We start from the raw sequence: 23,360 nt of genomic DNA, 5'->3' as shown, positions 1-23,360 counted from the left end.
TTGAAAACACCAGACCTCGAGGAACTTTCACTGGCTATAGGGCTGTAGATCCCAGTAACACCCAGTGAAGCCCTTTTCACTGATGTTTCATAATTATTATGACATTGCTTTGGGGCTAACTGCACTTCTACTTCTGGAAGAGCCAAGCCCTAGGAATAGGCTTGCAGAAAATTGTAAAATAATTTATATATCCCCTAGTCAACCAAGTCGGTGAAGGTCAGCTGTTTGTTCCAGGTGAATGCAAAATGCTTTAATTGGTATGGATATGCAAGGACCACAGGAAATGCATGATCCGGGTCTTTATTATATGCCATTTACCTGATAAAGAACTTTCCAGAACAGCGGAAACTCTGGAAGCTGGCTGGCCATTAATACAACTTGCATATTTGGGGCCTATGAACCACTGTAGGGGTCCTTTTCCTTTTACTGTGGGACTCAGCATAGTCCACCCAAACATGAACTGCTGATTTGTATTATTGTTTTTGCTTGATTACAATTTTATGCTCTTTTCCTGTTATATGTGTATTTTGTGTAATACAAGAAAGTCTACTATTATAAGCTGTGTTAAATATCTATCCTGCCTATTTTTATGTACACATTTAAACTTAATTTACAGTTAGAAGTTAGAGAGCCACTGCAGAATCTGGAGATCCCATTTGGACATGGGCATAAACATTAAAAACACTTTAAAATTCTTTTATATCGACAATTGAGAAATTCAGCAACAGCCCTTCACGTTCTCTTTGTTCTTCACCTCCTTGATTTTTATGCAAGTATACATTGAATGTGTTTCTCTTTATTGTTATCATGTCTTTTTCTTGTTTTTCCTTCTCCATAGCAGCCAAATAATATTTTCATTGTTTTGTCTTTTGTCACAAATATTATTATTGTTGACTTCTTCCTTCTTTAATATAACAAATCACAGGAAGGGAATAAAATAGAGTATATTCTGTTCACTAATTTTATGGATACCCGAGAAGCCTAGATCAAGCTAGTAACAAGAAAAAAATAATGTCAGTCATTGCATATATTTTTTCAGAGATTATTAGATATTACCACAATTTAACACTAGCCTCAAGTTCCCCAAAGGAAAATATTTTGAAATCAAATAAGAACATCAGAAAGAACAACCAACTGTTATCACAGAAATCATTAGGGTAGCCAACATGTATGTGTATATAGGTACACCAATAATCGTAAAAATGTCCTTACCAGTATTATTCATAAAAGCTCCCAACTAGAAGCAATCCAAACATCCATCAACAGGAAATGGAGGAATAAAATGTGGTCTATTCACACAGTGGTGTGTCAGTCAACCTTGAAGATGGCCCCAGTGGTCCCCACCTCCTGCCGTTCATGCTTTCATATAGTATCCTGCTACATTATGCCAGGGTTGGTCTGTGACGTTGGTGGTGTGTGGCATAGGTCATAAAAGACATTGCCACCTCCACCTTGCTCTCTTGGTCAGTCACTATGGGAAAAAGTCAAGCTTTCAGACGATTACAGTCATAGCCATCATCCTGTTTGGCAGCCTTGTGAGGAATTGTGAGCCAGAACCACCCAGCTAAGCCACTCCTAAATTCCTGGCCCACAGAAACCATGAGCATTAATAAATGTTTATTGCTGTCTAAGCTTTTGGGACAATGTGTTGTACAGCAATAGATAACTAATGCAAATAATTATTATATAGCAGGGGTCAGCCAACTTTGACTCATAGGCCAAATCCAGCCTATGGCCCTTGAACTAAGAATGTCTTTTAAATATATTTTTAAAGTATTGTTCCCCATCCAAAAAAAACCCATAAGGAACAAAGAAGAATATACAACAGAGACTGTATATAGCCCTCAAAACCTAAAATATTTTCTATCTGGCCCCTTACATAAACGTTCGCCACCTGCTGGTGTATTCCAGTAATGGCAAACAAGTGACTGCTTCCCGCAGCATATGTGACCATCACAGACATAACGTGCAGCAAAAAAAGCCAAATACAAAAGAACATGTACTATATGATTCCTTGTATGTAAAATTCAAAAGCAGGCAAACTAGTTAATGGTGTATGAAATCAAGATAGTGGTTTACTTTGGGAGGGGCAAGGGGTAGTGATAGGGAGAGGACGCAAAGGGCTTCTAAGGAGCTGGTGACGTACTGTTTCTTGATCCAGACGGTGGTTACATGAGCGTATTCACTCTGTGGCAGTTCATTAAGCTCTACACTACAATTGCCATGTTTTTCTCTATGTAGGTTATATGTCCATTACAGATGAGTTTACTTGAAAAGTCATTACAGAGTTAAAATTGGACAGTTTCTAAGCCCAAAAATTTTTCAGAACGAGAGAATTATTTGATAGTATTAGAACAGTATTGCAGAAAAAAATCAGTCATAGTGCTTAAGAGTGTAACCTCTGAAATCAGCCAGACTGGTTTCCACAACTAATTCTACCACTGAATAGGTCTATGACCTGGAATAAGTTACTTTTCTTCACCATGCCTAATTTTCCTCCTTAGTAAATGGAGACAGAAGTGGTGGTTACCTCATAGGGATGTCTTAAGGAATAAATAGTATAATCCTTGAAACTCGCTTTATCCTTTCTCAAACCATCTCAAAACTTAGTGGCTTAAAATGACCCCTGCTTTGGTTTTTTCTCACAGTTCTAAAGTTCAGGAATTCAGGGCTTAGCGGGTATATTTGTTTGGGTTCTCCAGAGAAATAGAACCAATAACCCAGAGGGGAGAAATATTTTTTTATTTCTATCTCTATTTTATATCCATATCTATATATAATAAGGAATTGCTTCACACAGTTATGGAAGCTAAGAAGTCCCAAGATCTTCAGTCAGCAAGCTGGAAACCCACAAGGGCCAATGGTATAATCCAGTCAGAGTTTGAAAGCCTGGGAAGGAGAAGAGTCAATCGTGTAAATGCCAGTCCAACTCTGAGTCCAAAGACAGGAGAAGACTGAGGTCCCCGCTCAGACGTTTGGACAGAGAGAGAAAACTGTTCTTACTCTGCCTTCGTGTTCTGTTGAGGCCTTCAAGAGATTGGATGAGGCCCACCCACACCAGAGAGGGCAACATGCCTTTTTCAGAAATGTTCATGTTAATTGTGAAATATTCATCTCATTCAGAAATGCCCTCACAGAATAATGTTTGACCAAGTATCTGAGCGTCATGTGGCCCAGTCAAGCTGACGCATACAATGAACAAAGTCCCCAGCAGGGATGGCTTGTCCATGCCCCAGGTGGTTCCTTTAGGGCCGGAGAACCCAAGAGGGCCACACCCACATACGTGGGGCCTTGGTGCTGGCTGTCCTCGGGCATGTGGCGTCTCTCTCTGTGCTCATTTCTCTAGCAGGATGGCTTAGTCTTCTTTACTTGGAGGCAATGTTCATAGAACAAAAGTTTTCTTAAAACCAAAGCTCAGAATTCCCAAAACCTCATTCTACCACATTCTGTTGATCAGAACATTTCACAAGGCCAGCCCAGATTCAAGGGGAGGGGAAATAGTAGAGTGGAGTAGCAGGGGTGGGATATGTGTAGAGGGATGGAAAAAAAGTGTTGGTGGCCATCTTTGCAGACTGTGTATCAGTCAGCTTTCTGCCACCACAGTTTATATCCCTCACACATACAATATACAGCCCCTACCCTCAAGACCTCCAAAAACATATCCATTTTGCCTCAATTATCTATTATGTAATGTGTCACCCCAAATGTGACTTATATATAATGGCTTAATGGAACAACCATTTAATTGCTTATGATAGGCAATTCAGGCAAGGTTTAATGGACAGTGTGTCTCTGCTTCATGTGCTGTGGCTGTTGTGGATTGACCAGACTAGGAAAAAAATCCAGGATGGCCTCACTCACACGTCAGGAAACATGGTCCTGACTGCTGCCTGGGGCATCATGATTGTTCTCCACATACTCCCTGTCTCCACGTGCTTTCTTATCATTCAGTAGTCTAGGCTTGACTTGCTTACGTGGTAGCAATAGTATTCCAAGCAAATAAATGCAGAAACTGCTGGGCTTCTTGGTCCACAACCAGCCCAGTGTCATTTCCACCACATGCCAGTGGTCAAAGCAAGTTGTAGGGCCAGCCTAGATTCAAGAGGAAGAGAAACAGGCTCCATGCCTTGATGGAAGCATTGTTAGCAGTAGTCTCTGTGGATAATCTACCACAAGCACTTTGGACAGTGTTTGACACATGTTAAGACCACAATAAGAAGTGGAGGTACCCAAGACCCATTCGTGCCATCCCTGCGATCAAAATGCCAACACTGGGGACAACGTTGGCTCAACTCATAATTTTTCCCTTTGGTCACCATGCCCTGTGCCCTTTTTTGGGTACAAGCAATGACTACAAGGATCTCCTGCCAAACCCCAAGGTTGAGTCTTTCTAAGTCATTATCTTCTCTTCTTGAGCTCCTGCAACATCTCCCTCTTTCTCACCCAACTCTGAAATGGCCTCCACACGGTAGCTAGAATCATCCTGTTAAAATGTTAATCAGATCATAGCACTCCAGTGATGTCCCATCATGCTTATAATAAAATCCAGATTCTGTGCTGTGATCTGGCTGCTGGCAACCTCTCCACCCATCCCTTCTCCATTCTTTCTTGGCTCATTCTGTTCCAGCAGTCCTGGCTTTCTTGCTGTTCCTCAAACACGCCAAGCTCATTGTAGCTTCTCGGCCTTTACTCCTGATGTTCCTTCCCTCAAAAACTCTTTCCCCAGATCTTGCATAGCTGGACTCTTCACGTCATTCAAATCACTGCTCAGGTGTCACCTCCTCAGAGACATTTCCCCAACCACCCTACTCAAAAATAGCACCCTCATCCCTCCCCTAAATGCCTTTTTCCTGATGGAGATGTATTTTTCAGTAACACCCTAGAATTACCTATGTATTTTTATATTTATAGTCTCTCTCCACTAAACTATAAGCCCCATGAAAGCATGGGCTTCATTCTCCCAAACACATAAAAGAGTGCCTAGTACATAATAGGCACTCAGTAAATATATGTTGAGTAAATGAAAGAACCTGGAATCAACTGGTGGCAAGATCAGTGGGAAGGCAAACCTGTGACATTGATGGCATTGCCCCGCCCTGGCCAGTACATCTCAATTTTGTTCTGATCTTGTTTTTAGGCATAATTGACATACAATGTTATATTAGTTTCAGGTGTACAATGTAATGATTCAATATTGTATATATTGCAAACTGGTTATCACAATTTCTATCATCATATGTAGTTACAGGATTTTTTTTCTTCTGATGAGAACTTTTCAGACTTACTCTCTTAGTGACTTTGAAACATACAATACAGTATTATTAACTATAGTCTCCATGCTGTACATTACATGCACATGACTTATTTTATAACTAGAAATTTGTACTTTTTGACTCCCTTCACCCATTTGCCTCACCCCCAACCCCCAATCCGTTCTCTGTATCTAAGAGCTTGGTTTTTTTCTTTCTTTTTTTTTTTTAGATTCCATGTATATATAAGTGAGATCATACATTATTTGTATTTCTGCATCTAACTTATTTACTTACCGTAATGCCCTCAAGATCCATCTGTGTTGTCACAAATGGCAAGATTTGATTCCTTTTTATGGCTGAATAATATTTCATTCTCTACCTTTCACTGCAAAAAGCCTGGTGTGCCCCATGACAATGCCCCACCCCTGCCAGAGGTGCTGAGATGTCTGCTCCTCCCCACAGTGCTGTCCTGCGGCCATCCGGGCTCCCCGCCCCATTCCCAGACGTCCGGGGACAGCTACACCGTGGGCGCAGTCGTGCGCTATAGCTGCACCGGCAAGCGGACTCTGGTGGGAAATGCCACCCGCATGTGTGGGCTGGACGGACACTGGACTGGCTCCCTTCCCCACTGCTCAGGTATATGGGGCTTAATGTGGGGGAGTCGGGCCCAGAGGAACACTTGGCTGATGGGAGGTGGGCGAGCTCCCAAGGTGTGAGTGTGACAGATGGACAGGAAGGAACCCTCCTCCCCTCCCTGAGAGAGCACAGCTGTGGACCCAAATGGACCTCAGCCTCTGATGGTCTGAGCCCAGCTTCATCCCTTTGGTCAGCTCTGGCCAAGCCCTTACAGCCAAGGGGGTGTGAACGAGGGAGGATACAAGTTTGTGGGGTCACCCTATGGTGAGAGTCCTGTTCAGACACTTGTTTCCAGGAGTTCCTGAGAACAGCCCAAGCCTCCCTAGTGTTGGGCCCAGTCCAGACCTACTCCTGTGTTTTTCCCTTCCCACTTGGGCCTCGTAGGCCCCAACCCCTTCCCTTTCTTTCTTATCACTGCCTCCCCAGCTTTTCCTGTGGCTGCCTAGTGGGGTAGAGTTCTTCACTACAGCCCTAACACACCATTCCCAGACTTCTATTAATAATTTGTTTCACTGTTAATCTCTGAGTCTGCTGCAACAGCAACTTATGTCAGTCCTAAAGAATAGGCATTTGGGAGTTCCAGGGTCAGATTCTGAGCCTTATCTGTATAGTCAGCGCACCTAGATGATGCATAACAAAATCAAGTCCCTGGGCCATTAGGACATGCAGAGATTTCTAGCATTTGAGACATACTTTGGGATGTTCATTGCCCACCTCTGCCATGCCATCACTTTGCTGATACTCCTCTTCAGTAAAGAGTCAGTAGCTGCCACCTGACCCCATGGTACAATATTCTGTCCCAGACTCCCTTACACCGTTGAAACAGAGCCCAAACACTACAGTTAGGGCCATTCTGTCAGATAAGCCCCAAGACTGGAGAGCTCCGCCCTCAGACCTATTATATGATAGTGCTGGCCCAGCTGTCAGCTAGCTGGTGTGGAAGTTAAAGCACTCACCATCAGGGAAGCCTTCAAGGGGGGCCAGTACTGCCTATTGCATAGGCTACATCCTGGAAAACCCCAAAAGACAAGGAAACCTAGCCAAGTGTGATGTTTGAGCTGAAGGTTGAATGAATCCCCCTTCCAAGGTGGGGAGCAGAATGGCGAACATGGGGTTATATAGTATTCTCATAGTCTGAGGCTAGACTAGACATGGAAATAATGCCAAGATTGAAAGGAAAAGACATAAATGAAATGGTGAATGGTGGAGTACACATCACTTAAACACTTATTTACTCCAGTAAACTAAATCTGGTTCCTCAGAGGTTATCATCTGATGCCCACACATGTGGCTTTATGAGGAAACCTTCCACATCGGTTGGAAACTCTCTTCTCATGCAGTTGCCATTTGTTCCTTAATTGTCCTCTTCCCTCCTTGTGCTCACCATGGCCTCATCTGATCGAATGGTGTTTCTATACATCTCCATATGATGAGATGTGCTGGCTCCCACAGGCACTGTTCTCTACCCTACTCCACCTCTTGGGTCCTTAGCACCCTCTTGGGTGGCTTCATAAAATATCAGAACACAGATAAATGCAGAAATGTAGCAGGAGTCAGGGGATAAAGGAAGAACAAAATGAAAGAGTCTAAGACATTTCATCAAGAGCTCGCCTGTATTGCAGAATTTGCAAATAGGGGCTCCTCAATGAAAGGCCCAGGATCAAGATTCAAGCTAGGCAGGTGAGAGGAATCTATGCTAAGGAGTTTGGACTTCACCCCGTTGGCAGTGGGAAGCCAATGGAGATGTTTCAGTGGGAAGGAAACAAGATCAGATGCTTGGTGGTTGTCCATGGTTAAGATTTGAGGGTAAAGAGGAAGGTGGATTAGAAGGAGAGTTGAAGAGGAAGGGGCATTGGTTAGGAGGCTCTTGCAATAGTTCAGGCAAGAGCAGGTTGAGCATCTGAGCTAAGACAGTGAAACTAGGAAGGGAGAGGTTGCAGAATCAGCGAAATATTGGTGGAGAGGAGGTAAAAGGAGGAAGGAGGGGATGTGGCCAGCTTGGACTTCTGACATTCCACACAGGCAAGGCCAAAGATGGAAGGCATGATTCCACCACAGAACTTGGCCTCTGCCTTCTCCCTTCCCTTGCTGTGTAGTTCCAGAGAGTCACCCATGACCTCAGACCCTTGTATTCTCTGACCACAGGCTAGTGAGGCAGGAGCCCATCCAGATAACTTGGGCTAGACACACAGTCAGCTTTCACCCCTCTCATTTGTGGCGCTCATGCCTCCTCTTAGCAATGGCCCAATATTCTCTCTCCCAGGCCCCCACTTCCTTTTTTTGCTCCATGTTAAAACAACAGAGTTTGTGTGGCTCTGGTCCACAGGAACCAGCATGGGAATTTGTGGTGATCCTGGGATCCCAGCCCACGGTATCCGTCTGGGGGACAGCTTTGCCCCAGGTAGTCTGATGCGCTTCAGCTGCGAAGCTGGCCACACACTCCGGGGATCGTCTGAGCGAACCTGCCAAGCCAACGGCTCGTGGAGCGGCATGCAGCCTGAGTGTGGAGGTAATGTATGTGACCATTCTGCTTTTCCCCTTTGCCTGCCCCCACGTGCTCTTCCCTGTTTCCTGCTCCCAAGCACCTGCCCTCACACTCACAGAGAAAACCCCTGGTCCCTTTGAACCCTCAGCCAGGTGGAGGGTATCATTAATAGATCTCATTCATTCTTATTAGTAATCCAAAGACAAACATATTCCCCACCCTTACCCAAGAAGAGAAGAGACCAGAGGAGATGAAACTTAGCCTGTTTATTCATCTATTTCCCATATAGTTTTGACAATAATGCGCCAAATACTGTAGTATGTGCTGGGAGCCTGACAGTGATCAAGACAGACCCACCTTGTCCTCTCGGGGCTTACAGTTTAAGTGAAGAGACTGTGTTAAACAGCTTCCAAAGTGCCAAAAGAAATGCAAATCCAGTTTCTTCACAATCTCTTAAAAGTGGTGTAAGCCCTTAAGGATGCTTCCTGAGGTCACTCCTGTGGGGAAATTCCATTTCTCCATATACCCCTAAATTTCTGAAAAAAAAAGTAAAACATCTCTCCACAGAGTCCAGCTTCTTGTGGCTGCTCCAAACCTCTCTGTCTCTCTCTCTCTCTAAAATACAGCCTGCGTAGCACTCTCCTAGGTGAGAGGCAGTTTAACAGCTGAGAGTAAGCTTGGCCAGCAGAGAAGGTGCTGGAAGAGGAAGGGGCGATGAGATAATCATCTAGTAGGGAGGCGTGGGAGTGGAACGGGGAAATGGTAATTGCCAGGCAGCACCAAGGGCTAGCTGAAGGAAAGAGGCCCTTACTTTACAGTGAGAGAAGTCGGCATTGGTCTGTGTTTTTTGTTCAACATATACTGCTATGTGGTTGCAGGTACAGGGAGGGTGAAGCATTAGGTGTACGGCTGAGGTTTTATCAAGCAACTGAGACATGGGCAGAAAGCGGCGAGGGAGATGAGGGTACATGCAAAGTGTTGATTATGATGGATCTTGTCATCTAAGCTAGGTGAGGAGGGGGCAGAGTGGGGTAAGAGGCAGTGAAGAAGTGGTATGGTCAATGGATTATAGGTCCCAACAGGCCAAAAAAATCAGCAGAGAATGAATCCCAGAGGGAGTGAGCCAAAGAGATAAGAGGCGGTGGGTAGAGAGTGGCTGCTTGAAATTGCGGTTGTGGAGTAGTTCTGCAGAGAAAAAGAGATGTTCTGGCCCATGATCAAGGGACTCCTGCCAGAAAATTATACCAATGAGGCAGAGCCCTCTCACTTGTCTGCCTAAAGTTCTGCCTTTCTTTTACTATTTGCAACGTTAGTTTCTATGGGATTTTGCAGGCGTGGTAAGAGTTTTGTGGTAGACAGTGCATTGGCAAGGGGAGAATTTAGTATATTCTCAAACAGCCACTGCGACGGGGTCCCCTTGCAACTGGGTCCCCTTTCATGCCACTCAGGTCTCAGAATGGAGTCAGTCCCCACGGCAGGAGTGTTCAGGGAGTAGAATGTGAGCAGCTGGGAGTTTGGACATGGAAGGGAATGTTTGTTGAATGAGTGTGTATGTAACATGCACACAGCAATTTGTGACTTCCCTTGGCAAACTCCCATTTATCCTTCAAAGCTCTCCTCAAATTCCTATCTTCAGTCCCATAAACTGCTCCCTTCTTAGTGCTTTTTTTTCCTTCAAGGATGACACTTATTCTTCCTATTTTAATTCAGCAGGTTGTAGGGAGGTTCTTAAGACAGACTGAGCTCCTCGAAGGCATCGGGCATGGCACGTAGGCAGCACAGACACCTGTTGAATCACTGGCTGTGAGAGCCTCTCTGTTATACTGCTTGTGTAGGAACCATTTTGTAGATTTGTCTTTGGGACCACGTAGATGTTTACATACTTAACAAAATAAAATTAAATCAAAGACAAGAAACAAGCATTTTCTAAATATCAAATCCAGAATGAAAACAAATGCACCTGTGTATTGAGTGGTGATTTAGTAACCCAGAGAATTATTTCCACTGATTTGAAAAATAGAATTGGACTATGGTATATATCCTGAGGACAAAGCAAACTGCAAAGAGATCTTAAACTGTTTTCAGCAATCATATTATTAAAATAATACTGGTATTGCTATTCTGAAACTCTTACATATGTAATACCGTAGTATGTGTGGATAAAACAAATTTAAATTACTTGTCATTAAGAACCAAGATTTTCAATGCATAAGAGATGTAATATAAAAATAAGGAAGTTAAGGAAAAACTCTTACTCCTTAATTTTGGACTGATAATGCCAGTATAAACTCATTTTCGAAATTTAAAAAGTTGTTTTTCTAGCTCTATCCACTCTAAAAGTCTAGAATCAGTGACCAACTCAGTAACAATGAGTGCCCTTAATACCCAGACTGTGTTTTCTAAATCCATTCTCCATTGAAAGGAACCAGAGCTATTTAGAGAAATGGTTGATTCCAGGAAATACTTGGGAAATATACAAGGTGAATATGGAACATCTCATCACTTCAGCAAGAAACCTGCAAAAGACAAGCAGGGTCACATCAAAGGAACTTAGAAGCCAATTTGAAGAGATTCCCACTAGCCAGAGATGGGATAATTTGAGCATCAATAAGAATAAGAGTGGCAAGGGATGGCAACATAGTAAATAAGATTAAATTCATGAGTTCAAATGATTGTCAGTCACCTTTGGAGCTTCCTAGGAAATAAGCTCATTACCCTGACATCTGATAAATAAAAAAATCAAGCATTATCCAGCCTTCCTTTATGAATTGTATTTCAGGATAAGGAAGTATTTGATGATGGCAAGTTCTCTATTAAAGAACTTGAGCTAATGCAGAAAGAACTATAGAATTAGAATACCACCATTTTCAGTCCCCAAATAAAATAACAAATCTAGTCAACAATCATCAAGTGCTGCTAAAACATTAAGTAAAATATCAATGGGAACTTTATGGTGCCAGATTAGGTGGGCAAACCTCAACCTATTGATCAGCCTTGACATCACCATCAAGGAACAAATGGACATGCTGTGCTTCTCGTTGTGGTGCAATAAGAAAGACACAAAACCGCCTATGAAATGCCCTTGCCAAGCAGCAGGACTTGATTACAGCACCTACCAGGGACAGAGGAACATGTTGAACAATACCTCATTGGTGCAGTTAGCAAAATCCAGAAAGTGGAAAATTCTACCAGATAAATGCCCTGGGTTTTTTTTGTTGTTGTTGTTATCATTAATCTACAATTACATGAAGAACATTATGTTTACTAGGCTCCCCCCTTCACCAAGTCCCCCACACACACCCCATTACAGTCACTGTCCATCAGTGTAGTAAGATGCTGTAGAATCACTACTTGTCTTCACTGTGTGGCACAGCCCTTCCCATGCCCCCCCCACCCTATACATGCTAATCGTAATGCCCCCTTTCTTTTTCCCCACCCTTTTCCCTCCCTTCCCACCCATCCTCCTCAGTCCCTTTCCCTTTGGTAACTGTTACTCCATTCTTGGGTTCTGTGATTCTGCTGCTGTTTTGTTCCTTCAGTTTTTCTTTGTTCTTATACTCCACATATGAGTGAAATCATTTGATACTTGTCTTTCTCTGCCTGGCTTATTTCACTGAGCATAATACCCTCTAGCTCCATCCAGGTTGTTGCAAATGGTAGGATTTGTTTTCTTCTTATGGCTGAATAATATTCTATTGTGTGTATGTACCACATCTTCTTTATCCACTCATCTACTGATGGACACTTAGGTTGCTTCCATTTCTTGGCTGTTGTAAATAGTGCTGCAATAAACATAGGGGTGCATCTGTCTTTTTGAAACTGGGCTGCTGCATTCTTAGGGTAAATTCCTAGAAGTGGAATTCCTGGGTCAAATGGTATGTCTATTTTGAGCTTTTTCAGGAATCTCCATACTGCTTTCCACAATGGTTGAACTAATTTACATTCCCACCAGCAGTGTAGGAGGGTTCCCCTTTCTCCGCAACCTCACCCACATTTGTTGTTGTTTGTCTTTTGGATGGTAGCAATCCTTACTGGTGTGAAGTGATATCTCATTATGGTTTTAATTTGCATTTCTCTGATGACTAGCGATGTGGAGCATCTTTTCATGTGTCTGTTGGCCATCTAAATTTCTTCTTTGGAGAACTGTCTGTTCAGTTCCTCTGCCCATTTTTTAATTGGATTATTTGCTTTTTGTTTGTTGTGGTGTGTGAGCTCTTTACATATTTTGGATGTCAACCCTTTATTGGATCTGTCATTTAGGAATATATTCTCCCATACTGTAGGGTACCTTTTTGTTCTGTTGATGGTGTCCTTTGCTGTACAGAAGCTTTTCAGCTTAATATAGTCCCACTTGTTCATTTTTGCCTTTATTTCCCTTGCCTGGGGAGATATGTTCATGAAGAAGTCACTCATGTTTATGTCCAAGAGATTTTTGCCTATGTTTTTTTTCTAGGAGTTTTATGGTTTCATGACTTACATTCAGGTCTTTGATCCATTTTGAATTTACTTTTGTGTATGGGGTTAGACAGTGATCCAGTTTCATTCTCTTACATGTAGCTGTCCAGTTTTGCCAGCACCATCTGTTGAAGAGACTGTCATTTCCCCATTGTATGTCCATGGCTCCTTTATCATATATAATTGACCATATATGTTTGGGTTAATGTCTGGAGTCTCTATTCTGTTCCACTGGTCTGTGGTTCTGTTCTTGTGCCAGTACCAAATTGTCTTGATTACTGTGGCTTTGTAGTAGAGCTTGAAGTTGGGAAGCGAGATCCCTCCCACTTTATTCTTCCTTCTCAGGATTGCTTTGGCTATTTGGGGTCTTTGGTGTTTCCATATGAATTTTTGGACTATTTGTTCCAGTTCATTGAAGAATGTTGTTGGCAATTTGATAGGGATTGCATCAAATCTGTATATTGATTTGGGCAGGATGGCCATTTTGACGACATTAATTCTTCCTAGTCAAGAGCATGGGGTGAGTTTCCATTTGCTAGTGTCCTCTTTAATTTCTCTTTAGAGTGTCTTATAGTTTTCAGGGTATAGGTCTTTCACTTCCTCGGTTAGGTTTATTCCTAGGTATTTTATTCTTTTTGATGCAATTGTGAATGGAATTGTTTTCCTGATTTCTCTTTCTATTAGTTCATTGTTAGTGTATAGGAAAGCCACAGATTTCTGTGTATTAATTTTGTATCCTGAAACTTTGCTGAATTCTGATATTAGTTCTAGTAATTTTGGAGTGGAGTATTTAGGGTTTTTTATGTACAGTATCATGTCATCTGCAAATAGTGACTGTTTGACTTTGTCTTTGGCAATCTGGATTCCTTGTATTTCTTTGTTTTGTCTAATTGCCGTGGCTTGGACCTCCAGTACTATGTTGAATAATGGTGGGGAGAGTGGGCATCCCTGTCTTGTTCCCGATCTCAGAGGAAAAGCTTTCAGCTTCTCGCTGTTCAGTATGATGTTGGCTGTGGGTTTATCATATATAGGCCTTTATTATGTTGAGGTACTTGCCCTCTATACCCATTTTGTTGAGAGTTTTTATCATGAATGGATGTTGAATTTTGCCGAACGCATTTTCAGCAACTATGGAGATGATCATGTATGTGGTTTTTGTCCTTCTTTTTGTTGATGTGGTGGATGATGTTAATGGATTTTAGAATGTTGTACCATCCTTGCATCCCTGAGATGAATCCCACTTGGTCATGGTGTATGATCCTTTTGATGTATTTTTGAATTCGGTTTGCTAATATTTTGTTCTGTATTTTTGCACCTACGTTCATCAGGGATATTGGTCTGTAATTTTCTTTTTTGGTGGGGTCTTTGCCTGGTTTTGGTATTAGGGTGATGCTGGCTTCATAGAATGAGTTTGGGAGTATTCCCTCCTCTTCTATTTTTTGGAAAACTTTAAGGAGAATGGGTATTATGTCTTCTCTGTATGTCTGATAAAATTCCGAGGTAAATCCATCTGGCCTGGGGATTTTGTTTAAAGAAGGAAGAACAATCCCAAACGAATAGTCTAATGTCACAATTATCGAAATTGGAAAAAGAAGAACAAATGAGGCCTAAATTCAGCAGAAGGAGGACATCATAAAGATCAGAGAAGATCTTTTGATTACCGCTTCAATTTCGTTGCTGGTAATTGGTCTGTTTAGATTTTCTGTTTCTTTCTGGGTCAGTTTTGGAAGGTTGTATTTTTCTAGGAAGTTGTCCATTTCTCCTAGGTTTTCCAGCTTGTTAGCATATAGGTTTTCATAGTAGTCTCTAATAATTCTTTGTATTTCTGTGGAGTCTGTCGTGATTTTTCCTTTCTCGTTTCTGATTCTGTTGATGTGTGTTGATTCTCTTTTTCTCTTAATAAGTCTGGCTGGAGGCTTATCTATTTTGCTTATTTTCTCAAAGAACCAGCTCTTGGTTTCATTGATTTTTTCTATTGTTTTATTCTTCTCAATTTTATTTATTTCTTCTCTGATCTTTATGATGTCCTCCTTCTGCTGAATTTAGGCCTCATTTGTTCTTCTTTTTCCAATTTCGATAATTGTGACATTAGACTATTCGTTTGGGATTGTTCTTCCTTCTTTAAATATGCCTGGATTGCTATATACTTTCCCTTTAAGACTGCTTTTGCTGCGTCCCACAGAAGTTGGAGCTTTGTATTGTTGTTGTCATTTGTTTCCATATATTGCTTGATCTCTATTTTAATTTGGTCATTGATCCATTGATTATTTAGAAGCATGTTGTTAAGCCTCCATGTGTTTGTGGGCCTTTTTGCATTCTTTGTACAATTTAGTTCTAGTTTTATTCCTTTGTGGTCTGAAAAGTTGGTTGGTAGAATTTCAATCTTTTTTAATTTACTGAAGCTCTTTTTGTGGCCTAGTATATGATCTATTCTTGAAAATGTTCCATGTGCACTTGAGAAGAATGTGTATTCTGCTGCTTTTGGATGTAGAGTTCTATAGATGTCTATTATGTCCATCTGTTCTAGTGTGTTGTTCAGTGCCTCTGTGTCCTTACTTATTTTCTGTCTGGTGGATCTGTCCTTTGGAGTGAGTGGTGTGTTGAAGTCTCCTAAAATGAATGCATTGCATTCTATTTCCTCCTTTAGTTCTGTTAGTATTTGTTTCACATATGCTGGTGCTCCTGTGTTGGGTGCATATATATTTATAATGGTATGCCCTGGTTTTTGTAACAGATAAATTCTAGGAGAGGGAGTGGGAATATCTAGATTCAGTCTTAGAGACATGCCAACCAAATGTCATATTTGGATCATGATTCAAACAAATCAACTGTAAAAAAAAAAAAGAGAGAGAGACAATTGAGGAAAATTAAGCACTGATTGGGTATTTGCTGATATTAAGGAATTGCTTAAAATTTTAGGTGTGATCATGAAACAGATATAACATTTATTTTTTTAGATATTAGAAAAAATTCATGCAGGTGTTTTCTTTGCCTTCTGAGGTTGAGACAGTCAGACATGACAGCAAAGGGAGAGGTACTTCAATCCACAGGGCCCTCATTAGCACATGGTTCCCACACTGGGCAGTTCTCAGGACCTGGGGGATGCCTGCCCTTGTCCTGGTGAATAATGCCCTCTTTTGCTTCCTAGTGATCTCCTGTGGGAACCCGGGGACTCCAAGCAATGCCCGAGTCATGTTCAGTGATGGCCTGGTTTTCTCCAGCTCCATCGTCTATGAGTGTCGGGAAGGCTACTATGCCACAGGCCTGCTCAGCCGGCACTGCTCAGTCAATGGCACCTGGACAGGCGGTGACCCGGAGTGCATAGGTGAGAGAGCAGGCCCTCAGAGCCATGGCAGCTGGTGGCCAAGGCGATCCAGCTTCTCCAACCAAAGGCTCTCTGTGGGAGACTGTGAGGGCCGGCTGGAGTAGTGGGACTTGCCCTTGAATAGGAATCATACAAATAGCATCTGTTCATTGAGCATGTGCTGTGTGACAGCCTCTGAGCTAAGTGCTTTATTTTATAGGCATTATATGATTTGATTCTCAGCACAGGCCCATGGAATAGCTTCTCTTAGCCCACTTTACATATGAGGCGACTGAGGCTCAGGGAGGCTGAGAAAAGATATATTTGCTATTTCTCAGGCTCTAGCCAGTCCTGCGGGCCTTTTTTCCTCTTTCAGGGAGACCCCTGGCATGCAGCCTGACTCTCCCCACTTCAAAGCTGCCACCATCCCCCACCTTTGTTAATTCCTCTCACCAGGGGCCCATCCCCACCCTGCCCTGGCTCCCAAACATGGTGTAGCCCCACAGCTCCCCTTTCTTCTTCCTCTCAAGGCGGCCCCAGACCCTTTTCCTTAGAAAGTGAGTCACACTGGGGCCCAGATAGAGGGAAGTGATAGGATAAGGGAATCTGACAACATTCTGCTTCTTCAAGTCCTTTCCAAGTCCTGTCTGTGAATTCAGGCTCCAGCTGAAATTCCATGTCAAGTACACTCTGTTCTGAGGTCAGAGCCCTACCCCCACTTGATATCACAGCATAGGTATGGCCATTGCGTAGGTCACAGGACCCTGCCTCTAGACCGCTGGGCCTGCAGTGGCCTGCGAGGCTTAGGAACTGAGCCCTCCGGGTACTTCCTCTCAGAGGAGTGGGCTTTGAATAAGAAGGATGGTCTTCATAGCCCAAGCAGCTGGGGTGCACAAGGATGGTGTGGACAAGGACGGTGGGGACACTGGAGGACCCTTGCAGGGAGACTTGGCTGAAAGCACTTTGGAATGGGCAGTGCCCAGTGGGAGCCTGTGGGAGACAGAGTGTCCCTGATCTGGCACTTTTCCTTCTGGGACGTATGCCGGGAGTGACAAGGATGGTATTAGAGTGCTGGGGAGACCAGGGTTCTGGCCTAGGAGTAAAGCATGCTGTCTCTCTTATCCTAGTCATAAACTGTGGCGACCCTGGGATTCCAGCCAACGGCCTCCGGCTGGGCAATGACTTCAGATACAACAAAACTGTGACATACCAGTGCGTCCCTGGCTACATGATGGAGTCGCACAGGGTGTCTGTGCTGAGCTGCACCAAAGACCGGACGTGGAATGGCACCAAACCAGTCTGCAAAGGTGTGTCTGAGGGCTGCACATGTGAGCAGAGGGGCAAAGGAGACAGAAAAGTGAGCCATGGGCCTTGAACATTGAGAAGGGAGGGGGCTGACAAAGCAGAGCCCTTATATAACGTCTTATCGGGAGTGAGATGAGGACTGGTCCTTGAACTCCTGAAGGAGGGATTGAAAGGAACCAAGGTAAGGCCTGGGCTTAGAACATTGAGGGGTGGACCCCATGGAGAGAGGAGTAGGTCATCACTCTTGAGAGGAGCCTTCATAAAAGGCAAAAGGACCAGAGCTCCAAACTCACAGGGGTCATTCCCGATTCTTTCTGCGTAGCCCCGACTCCTGCAGGCACAGGGTAGCTGGTGACTGACGCCTGGTTTCTCAGGACAGCACCAGAGCTCAGCCTTGGTCTCCCCCCAGCTATCACATGCAAGCCGCCTCAGCTCATCCCCAACGGGAAAGTGGTGGGCTCTGACTTCACGTGGGGCTCAAGTGTGACGTACGCCTGCCTGGAGGGGTACCAGCTGTCCTTGCCTGCGGTGCTCACCTGTGAGGGGAACGGATCCTGGACAGGAGAGCTGCCTCAGTGTTTCCGTAAGTTGCTCACCAGGGCCTTGGGTGCATCCGGTCTGCTGGCTCCATCCCCTCCCTCTTCAGCCCTGCTGCTGGGAGACCTAAGATAGGTAAGTCCCCTTCCCCAAATCAGGAAGGAACTGTGACAGACACTATTCAAGAAGGAAGGAAGTTTAAAGGGGAAAAAATGAGAATATTCTCCTGGAGCCCTGGCTACAGCCACTGTGTAGAGTCACAGCAGAAAGAAATCAAGCCAGAGATAAGAGAGGTATTTCTGAACCTGGAAGATTGTTAACTGGATGGCATAGTATCCAAAGATCTGGGAGGGGTGCCATGCTAGAAATATGCCTGTTTTCATAGAAAATGCCCTACACAGAAAAGACTCCCAGGGCACTTGAGACTTTCTGGTAAAAGAGTATTTCTTATCCCCCTGGCCCAGGTGTGTCCCAAAGAGCTCCAGACCCACTCCAAGGCTCCCAGAGAAGCAAGTTCTAAGTTGCTCATTCTTGCCATACCCCGTAACTGGGCTGTGGGAGGTTTTCTTGATGCCCATGCTTTGGACAAACAGTAGGACCTATTTTTTTTTCTTTCTACTTGGCACTTATCTAATTCTGCAGAAAACCATCAATATACTCATGATTATTTAGGTGCCCCTGAAAATTTGCTTCAGTTTGGGAAATTTCAGCAGAGACTAGAGCCAGCGACTTAGAATTAAATGCAGAAAAGGCAGCATTGATGCATGGTTAAGCCCTCAGACTTTCACATGTCCCCAGGGAAATGGTAGGAAGGTAGCAGGTCTCAGGGCTGAGTCTGGACTCCGAAACTTGCTTTTATTTGTGAGAAATAACTGAATTGCTTTTTTATTTTATTTTATTTTATTTTATTTTATTTTATTTTATTTTTTTATTTTTATTTTTTTTTGAGAGGGCATCTCTCATATTTATTGATCAAATGGTTGTTAACAACAATAAAATTCTGTATAGGGGACTCAATGCACAGTCATTAATCAACCCCAAGCCTATATCTCAACAGTCTCCAATCTTCTGAAGCATAACAAACAAGTTCTTACATGGTGAACAAATTCTTACATAGTGAATAAGTTCTTACATGGTGAACAGTGCAAGGGCAGTCATATCACAGAAACTTTTGTTTTTGATCACGCATCATGAACTATAAACAGTCAAGTCAGATGTGATTATTCGTTTGATTTTTATACATGATTTATATGTGAATCCCACATTTCTCCCTTATTATTATTATTATTTTTTTAAATAAAATGCTGAAGTGGTAGGTAGATGCAAGATAAAGGTAGAAAACTTAATTCAGTGCTGTAAGAGGGCAAATGTAGATGCTCAGGTCTGTGCCTATAGACTAAGTATTATTCTAAGCTAGACAAGGGCAACAAAACATCCACGGATGCAGAAGATTTCTCTCAAAACAGGGGGGGTGAGGTTCTAAGCCTCCCCTCTGTTGGTCCCCAATTTCTCTCCTGATGGCCCCCCTGCGACTGTGCCTGTCTTAGGTTGTTCCTCCCTTGAGGAATCTTACCCGTCTCTGGCTAACCAGTCATCTTCCGGGGCCATACAGGGAAATGTGAAGTTGGTAAGTGAGAGGGAAGCCTTATTGTTTGAAAAGGTTAGCTTTTTACTTCTTTGCAGATTTATGCCCTGTGGCTTCTATGCCCAGCATTTGTCTTGAGGTATCTTTACCACTTGGAAGAATTATGATACTCGGTAATTTTCTATATGAGGCACTAATTCTACTAAAGGGTTGTAATTAGGAAGGAAGAAGAAAAGCTATAGAAGTAGCATGCGGAAGAAAACATGGGGAGATCGATTATTTCTTTGACATATCTTCTGTAGAGTAACATAAGCATGTATAGGTTTTAAACTACTAATTAAATTGCGCACATACATTAACATAATAGGAATACAGCTACATAACAAAAGCAGACCTACAATTACCAGCCATAACCAGTGAAACCAAGAAAACCGGTTAGGTGCCCTAGGCATTTGTGAAAACTTATCAATGATATGATGGATATTATCTAACTGAATTTGAATAGTTTGAGAAAAAACAGACAAATTAAAACAACACATTCCTGGGAACTGTTCACATCCCATATGTTCTTTTAACAGTAGATAGTCTATAGTCGCACGATTTTGGACCACTGAAACTTGCACTTCTCCTAATTCTTGGTTGAGTTCTGACAGTATAGATCCAGTCAAATTTGTTGTTTTACTGTATGCACAGGCCAGCTTAGATATCTCCTTCTTCATTCCAATGGCAAGTCCAGGAACCGGTGGGAGGAATGCAGCTACAACTGCAGCAGTGCCAGGATCTTTTTTGAAGTTTTTTGATGTTTATGAATTGCTTTTTAACAATGAATTTTGGTCATTGAATTCTGTTCAAAAATTTGCACCACATCTGAAAACACAAAGGAAAATGTAACAATCTCCTGAACTCTCACTTCCCCAAGATAGCTACAGTTAAGCTTTTGATTGTGCGTCCCATCAGTCACCATGCATTTTGCATATGTAGCAATAATCATGCGGTTTTCTGTAAATGGCATTGAGTCATGCTGTACATACTAGTTCATAACTTGTATTCATTGACAGGCCATGACCACCTTTCTCTCTTGATACATATTGATCTGCACATCTTCATTTTTAATGTTTTAAAGAATTTCCTTATTGTGGATACCACAACTTGTTTCAACATCTACTGATGATGAATTTAGGTTTCTCCCATTTGCTCATGATGGAAGTAATTTTGCAGTAAGTGTTCCTGAAAATAACATGTCTTTACCCTGTGGTAAAGTCCTAGGGGTGACAATGCTGGGCCAGTGGACATGCAGCCTAACTTGACACATTTTGCCAAACTGTCTGGGACAAAGTTTCCCAATTTACTCTCCTACCAGCCAGTTATGAGACTATTTGTTGACTCATAACCTCATTAACAATGGATTTTGCCAATAAATTTTTTACTATTAACCAGTCTTAGGAGTTGAAAAAGATACGTCATTATTCAGATTGGCATCACATGCCGAGATGCTTTTTCCTGGATATGGTAACTTCTGATCAGCTCAGCCTTTAACTGATTTCTGATTGGTTAGTCTAGACCCCCAGCTTCCAGGACATAGGCTACAGGTCTACCCACTTTATTTTGCATATGCTTATGAACCTCATGACTCTATGTACACACACACTCTCACACCACCTTCATCACAGCATAAAGAATGTTCTTCGTGCTTGACGTGATTTTGGGGGGAACTTTGCCTTTGATAGTCAATTATTTTTTAGGTTGCTGTAAAGAAGTCAATGTGTTTATTTCTAACCACTATGCTGCACAAAATATATAAGTGGCTGAATGGCTGGCCACTGAGATCTGCTCTAAGCAGATTCTTCGGTGGAATTATCACTCTCCATACTCTACGTTTGGTCCTTCAGCAGTTCTCGGAACTCCATCCTTCCTCCAGACAGGGTCTCTTCCTCTGCAGACCTTCTTCCAGACGAGTCATTTTCTTATTGTATTACTACAGACATCCTCATAGCACCCCTTCCTCCTCTTATGAAACTCCCTGAACAGTGTGGTCAGGGATTTTTGTCCTCACATTATAGCAGATCAGGATCAAGCTCATTTTCAGTGACAGCTCACCCACCTCCTATGTGCTTCCCCAGGCCCCCTCCCAGCTCCTCCCACACCCCCTCCCGTTTGGCTGGACAGCCTCCTATCTTCCGTAGATTAGCTTCATTGACTTCTCCTCCAGCTCCTGCTCTTACTAAATATGTAACTTCCACAACTTCTTCTGGGTACCTAATGAACTTGTGTACTTTCAATGAATTTTACTGATGTTTAGACCCTGTTGTTTATCTGTATCTTCCATCTTTTACACCTGCCTGTGTTGTCTGACTTAGATTCTGAGATCTCAGAAGGCAGGGCTCATGTCTGCTGACTTATTTGGTGCCAGAAACAGGAGAAAATCAGGAGCTGGAAAATGTTTAATAAATGCTATTTGAAAGTTAATGGAAAAGGAAGTGAATTTAATTTAAAGCAAAACAGGAATGAGGAAAAGGGGTCCCCCTGGGCCTTTAGTTTTGCTGATTGCCTGCATGTGAACTCATTCACTGGTAGGTCACAGCCTGTCAGCTCATCCATCCCAGCACAGTCATGCAGATATTTTTCATTTCAGTGCTTTGTTCTCCCTCCTTAAGGGAGATCCACACACATGATCACATCTGATTCTTACAACAAGAAATCCTGGGAGATGGGCAGGAGAGACCCCTTCTCATGTGGCTAATGGGGAGAATGAGGCTCAGAGAAGGGAGCTGACACAGTGAACTGGAGGCAAAGTATAGTCTGAAAACACTCATTTCTCCAAACAATCGTCTCTAAAATGCTGACTCAAATTTATAGCTCATGTTATTCTACCTCTAGAACTTTTAAAATGAGAAAAAAGAATAGGGAAAAACTTTTAATTTTTCATTTTAGAGTGCTCTAATAAATGGAACTCCAAAGCCGAATATGATTGACATGGGGACCTTTCATTCAGCAGACCACATTAACTAAGTGTCTGAAGACTCATTTGGGTGTAGTACAGGCGTATCATTTATCCAGGACTGTCCCAGTTTCCAGAGGTCAAGTGGAACTGGTTGGAAAGCAGGACAAAGGCTGGTGTGGGGTAGCAGACGAGGTTCTAGAAAGTAATGTGGACCTGCTTCTCTCCCTTCATCTTCCCAGCTGTGTTCTGCGGAGATCCCGGCATCCCACCCCGGGGCAGGAGAGAGGACCGGGGCTTCTCCTACAGGTCATCTGTCTCCTTCTCCTGCCAGCCCCCTCTCATGCTGGTGGGCTCTCCACGGAGGTTTTGCCAGTCAGATGGGACATGGAGCGGCACCCAGCCCAGCTGCATAGGTGAGAGGTGATCTGGTAAATGCCAGCTGGCAGGCATTTTCTTTTGGGCCCGAGATGATGAGTTTCCTTCCCTGTCCTCAGGGGTCTCATCTGCAAAGGGGAACAAGTCCTCCTCTGAGCTTCAGAGGGTAAGATGTGAAACAGGCAGAGTTAAAGCGCTGCAGGGAATTGTGTAGTCAGCCAGTGCATGACTCAGGTGGGGATGTCAAAAGGCAGGGGATTTGGGTGGCTCTATTTCTCTCCAACATCTGCTTCTCAGAGTGAATACAGGCAGTGGCAGCTTCAGTGACCATGTGGTCTGTATCTTTGTGTTTAATCCAGACCCCACGCTGACAACGTGTGCAGACCCCGGCGTGCCGCAGTTTGGGGTACAGAACAATTCCCAGGGATACCAGGTAATGAGGCAGCCGAGATTGGGCCTTCCTGCCTCCAGGCCCTGCCTGTTGC

General features: G+C 43.2%; 1 protein-coding gene across 4 annotated transcripts in view; it reads left to right on the top strand.

Moving 5' to 3' along the window:
• CSMD2 (CUB and Sushi multiple domains 2) overlaps positions 1 to 23,360 on the top strand; it is a 598,906-nt gene that overhangs the window by 551,460 nt on the left and 24,086 nt on the right. For 3 of the 4 annotated variants that reach the window (XM_057499978.1, XM_057499977.1, XM_036885219.2), the window contains 7 exons: positions 5,715 to 5,888; positions 8,215 to 8,397; positions 15,977 to 16,153; positions 17,260 to 17,439; positions 17,847 to 18,020; positions 22,740 to 22,913; positions 23,235 to 23,308. In XM_057499978.1, coding sequence (XP_057355961.1) covers positions 5,715 to 5,888; positions 8,215 to 8,397; positions 15,977 to 16,153; positions 17,260 to 17,439; positions 17,847 to 18,020; positions 22,740 to 22,913; positions 23,235 to 23,308 — 1,136 coding nt within the window. Of the gene's footprint in view, positions 1 to 5,714; positions 5,889 to 8,214; positions 8,398 to 15,976; positions 16,154 to 17,259; positions 17,440 to 17,846; positions 18,021 to 22,739; positions 22,914 to 23,234; positions 23,309 to 23,360 lie in introns of those variants that run through there. The other variant, XM_036885220.2, reaches the window with a different exon arrangement.

The sequence above is a fragment of the Manis pentadactyla genome, chromosome 4 (genome assembly GCF_030020395.1).
Source record: "Manis pentadactyla isolate mManPen7 chromosome 4, mManPen7.hap1, whole genome shotgun sequence".
Taxonomy (NCBI): domain Eukaryota; kingdom Metazoa; phylum Chordata; class Mammalia; order Pholidota; family Manidae; genus Manis; species Manis pentadactyla.
Note: the sequence above shows the minus strand (reverse complement) of the source record. Positions and strands in the feature narration are given on the sequence as shown.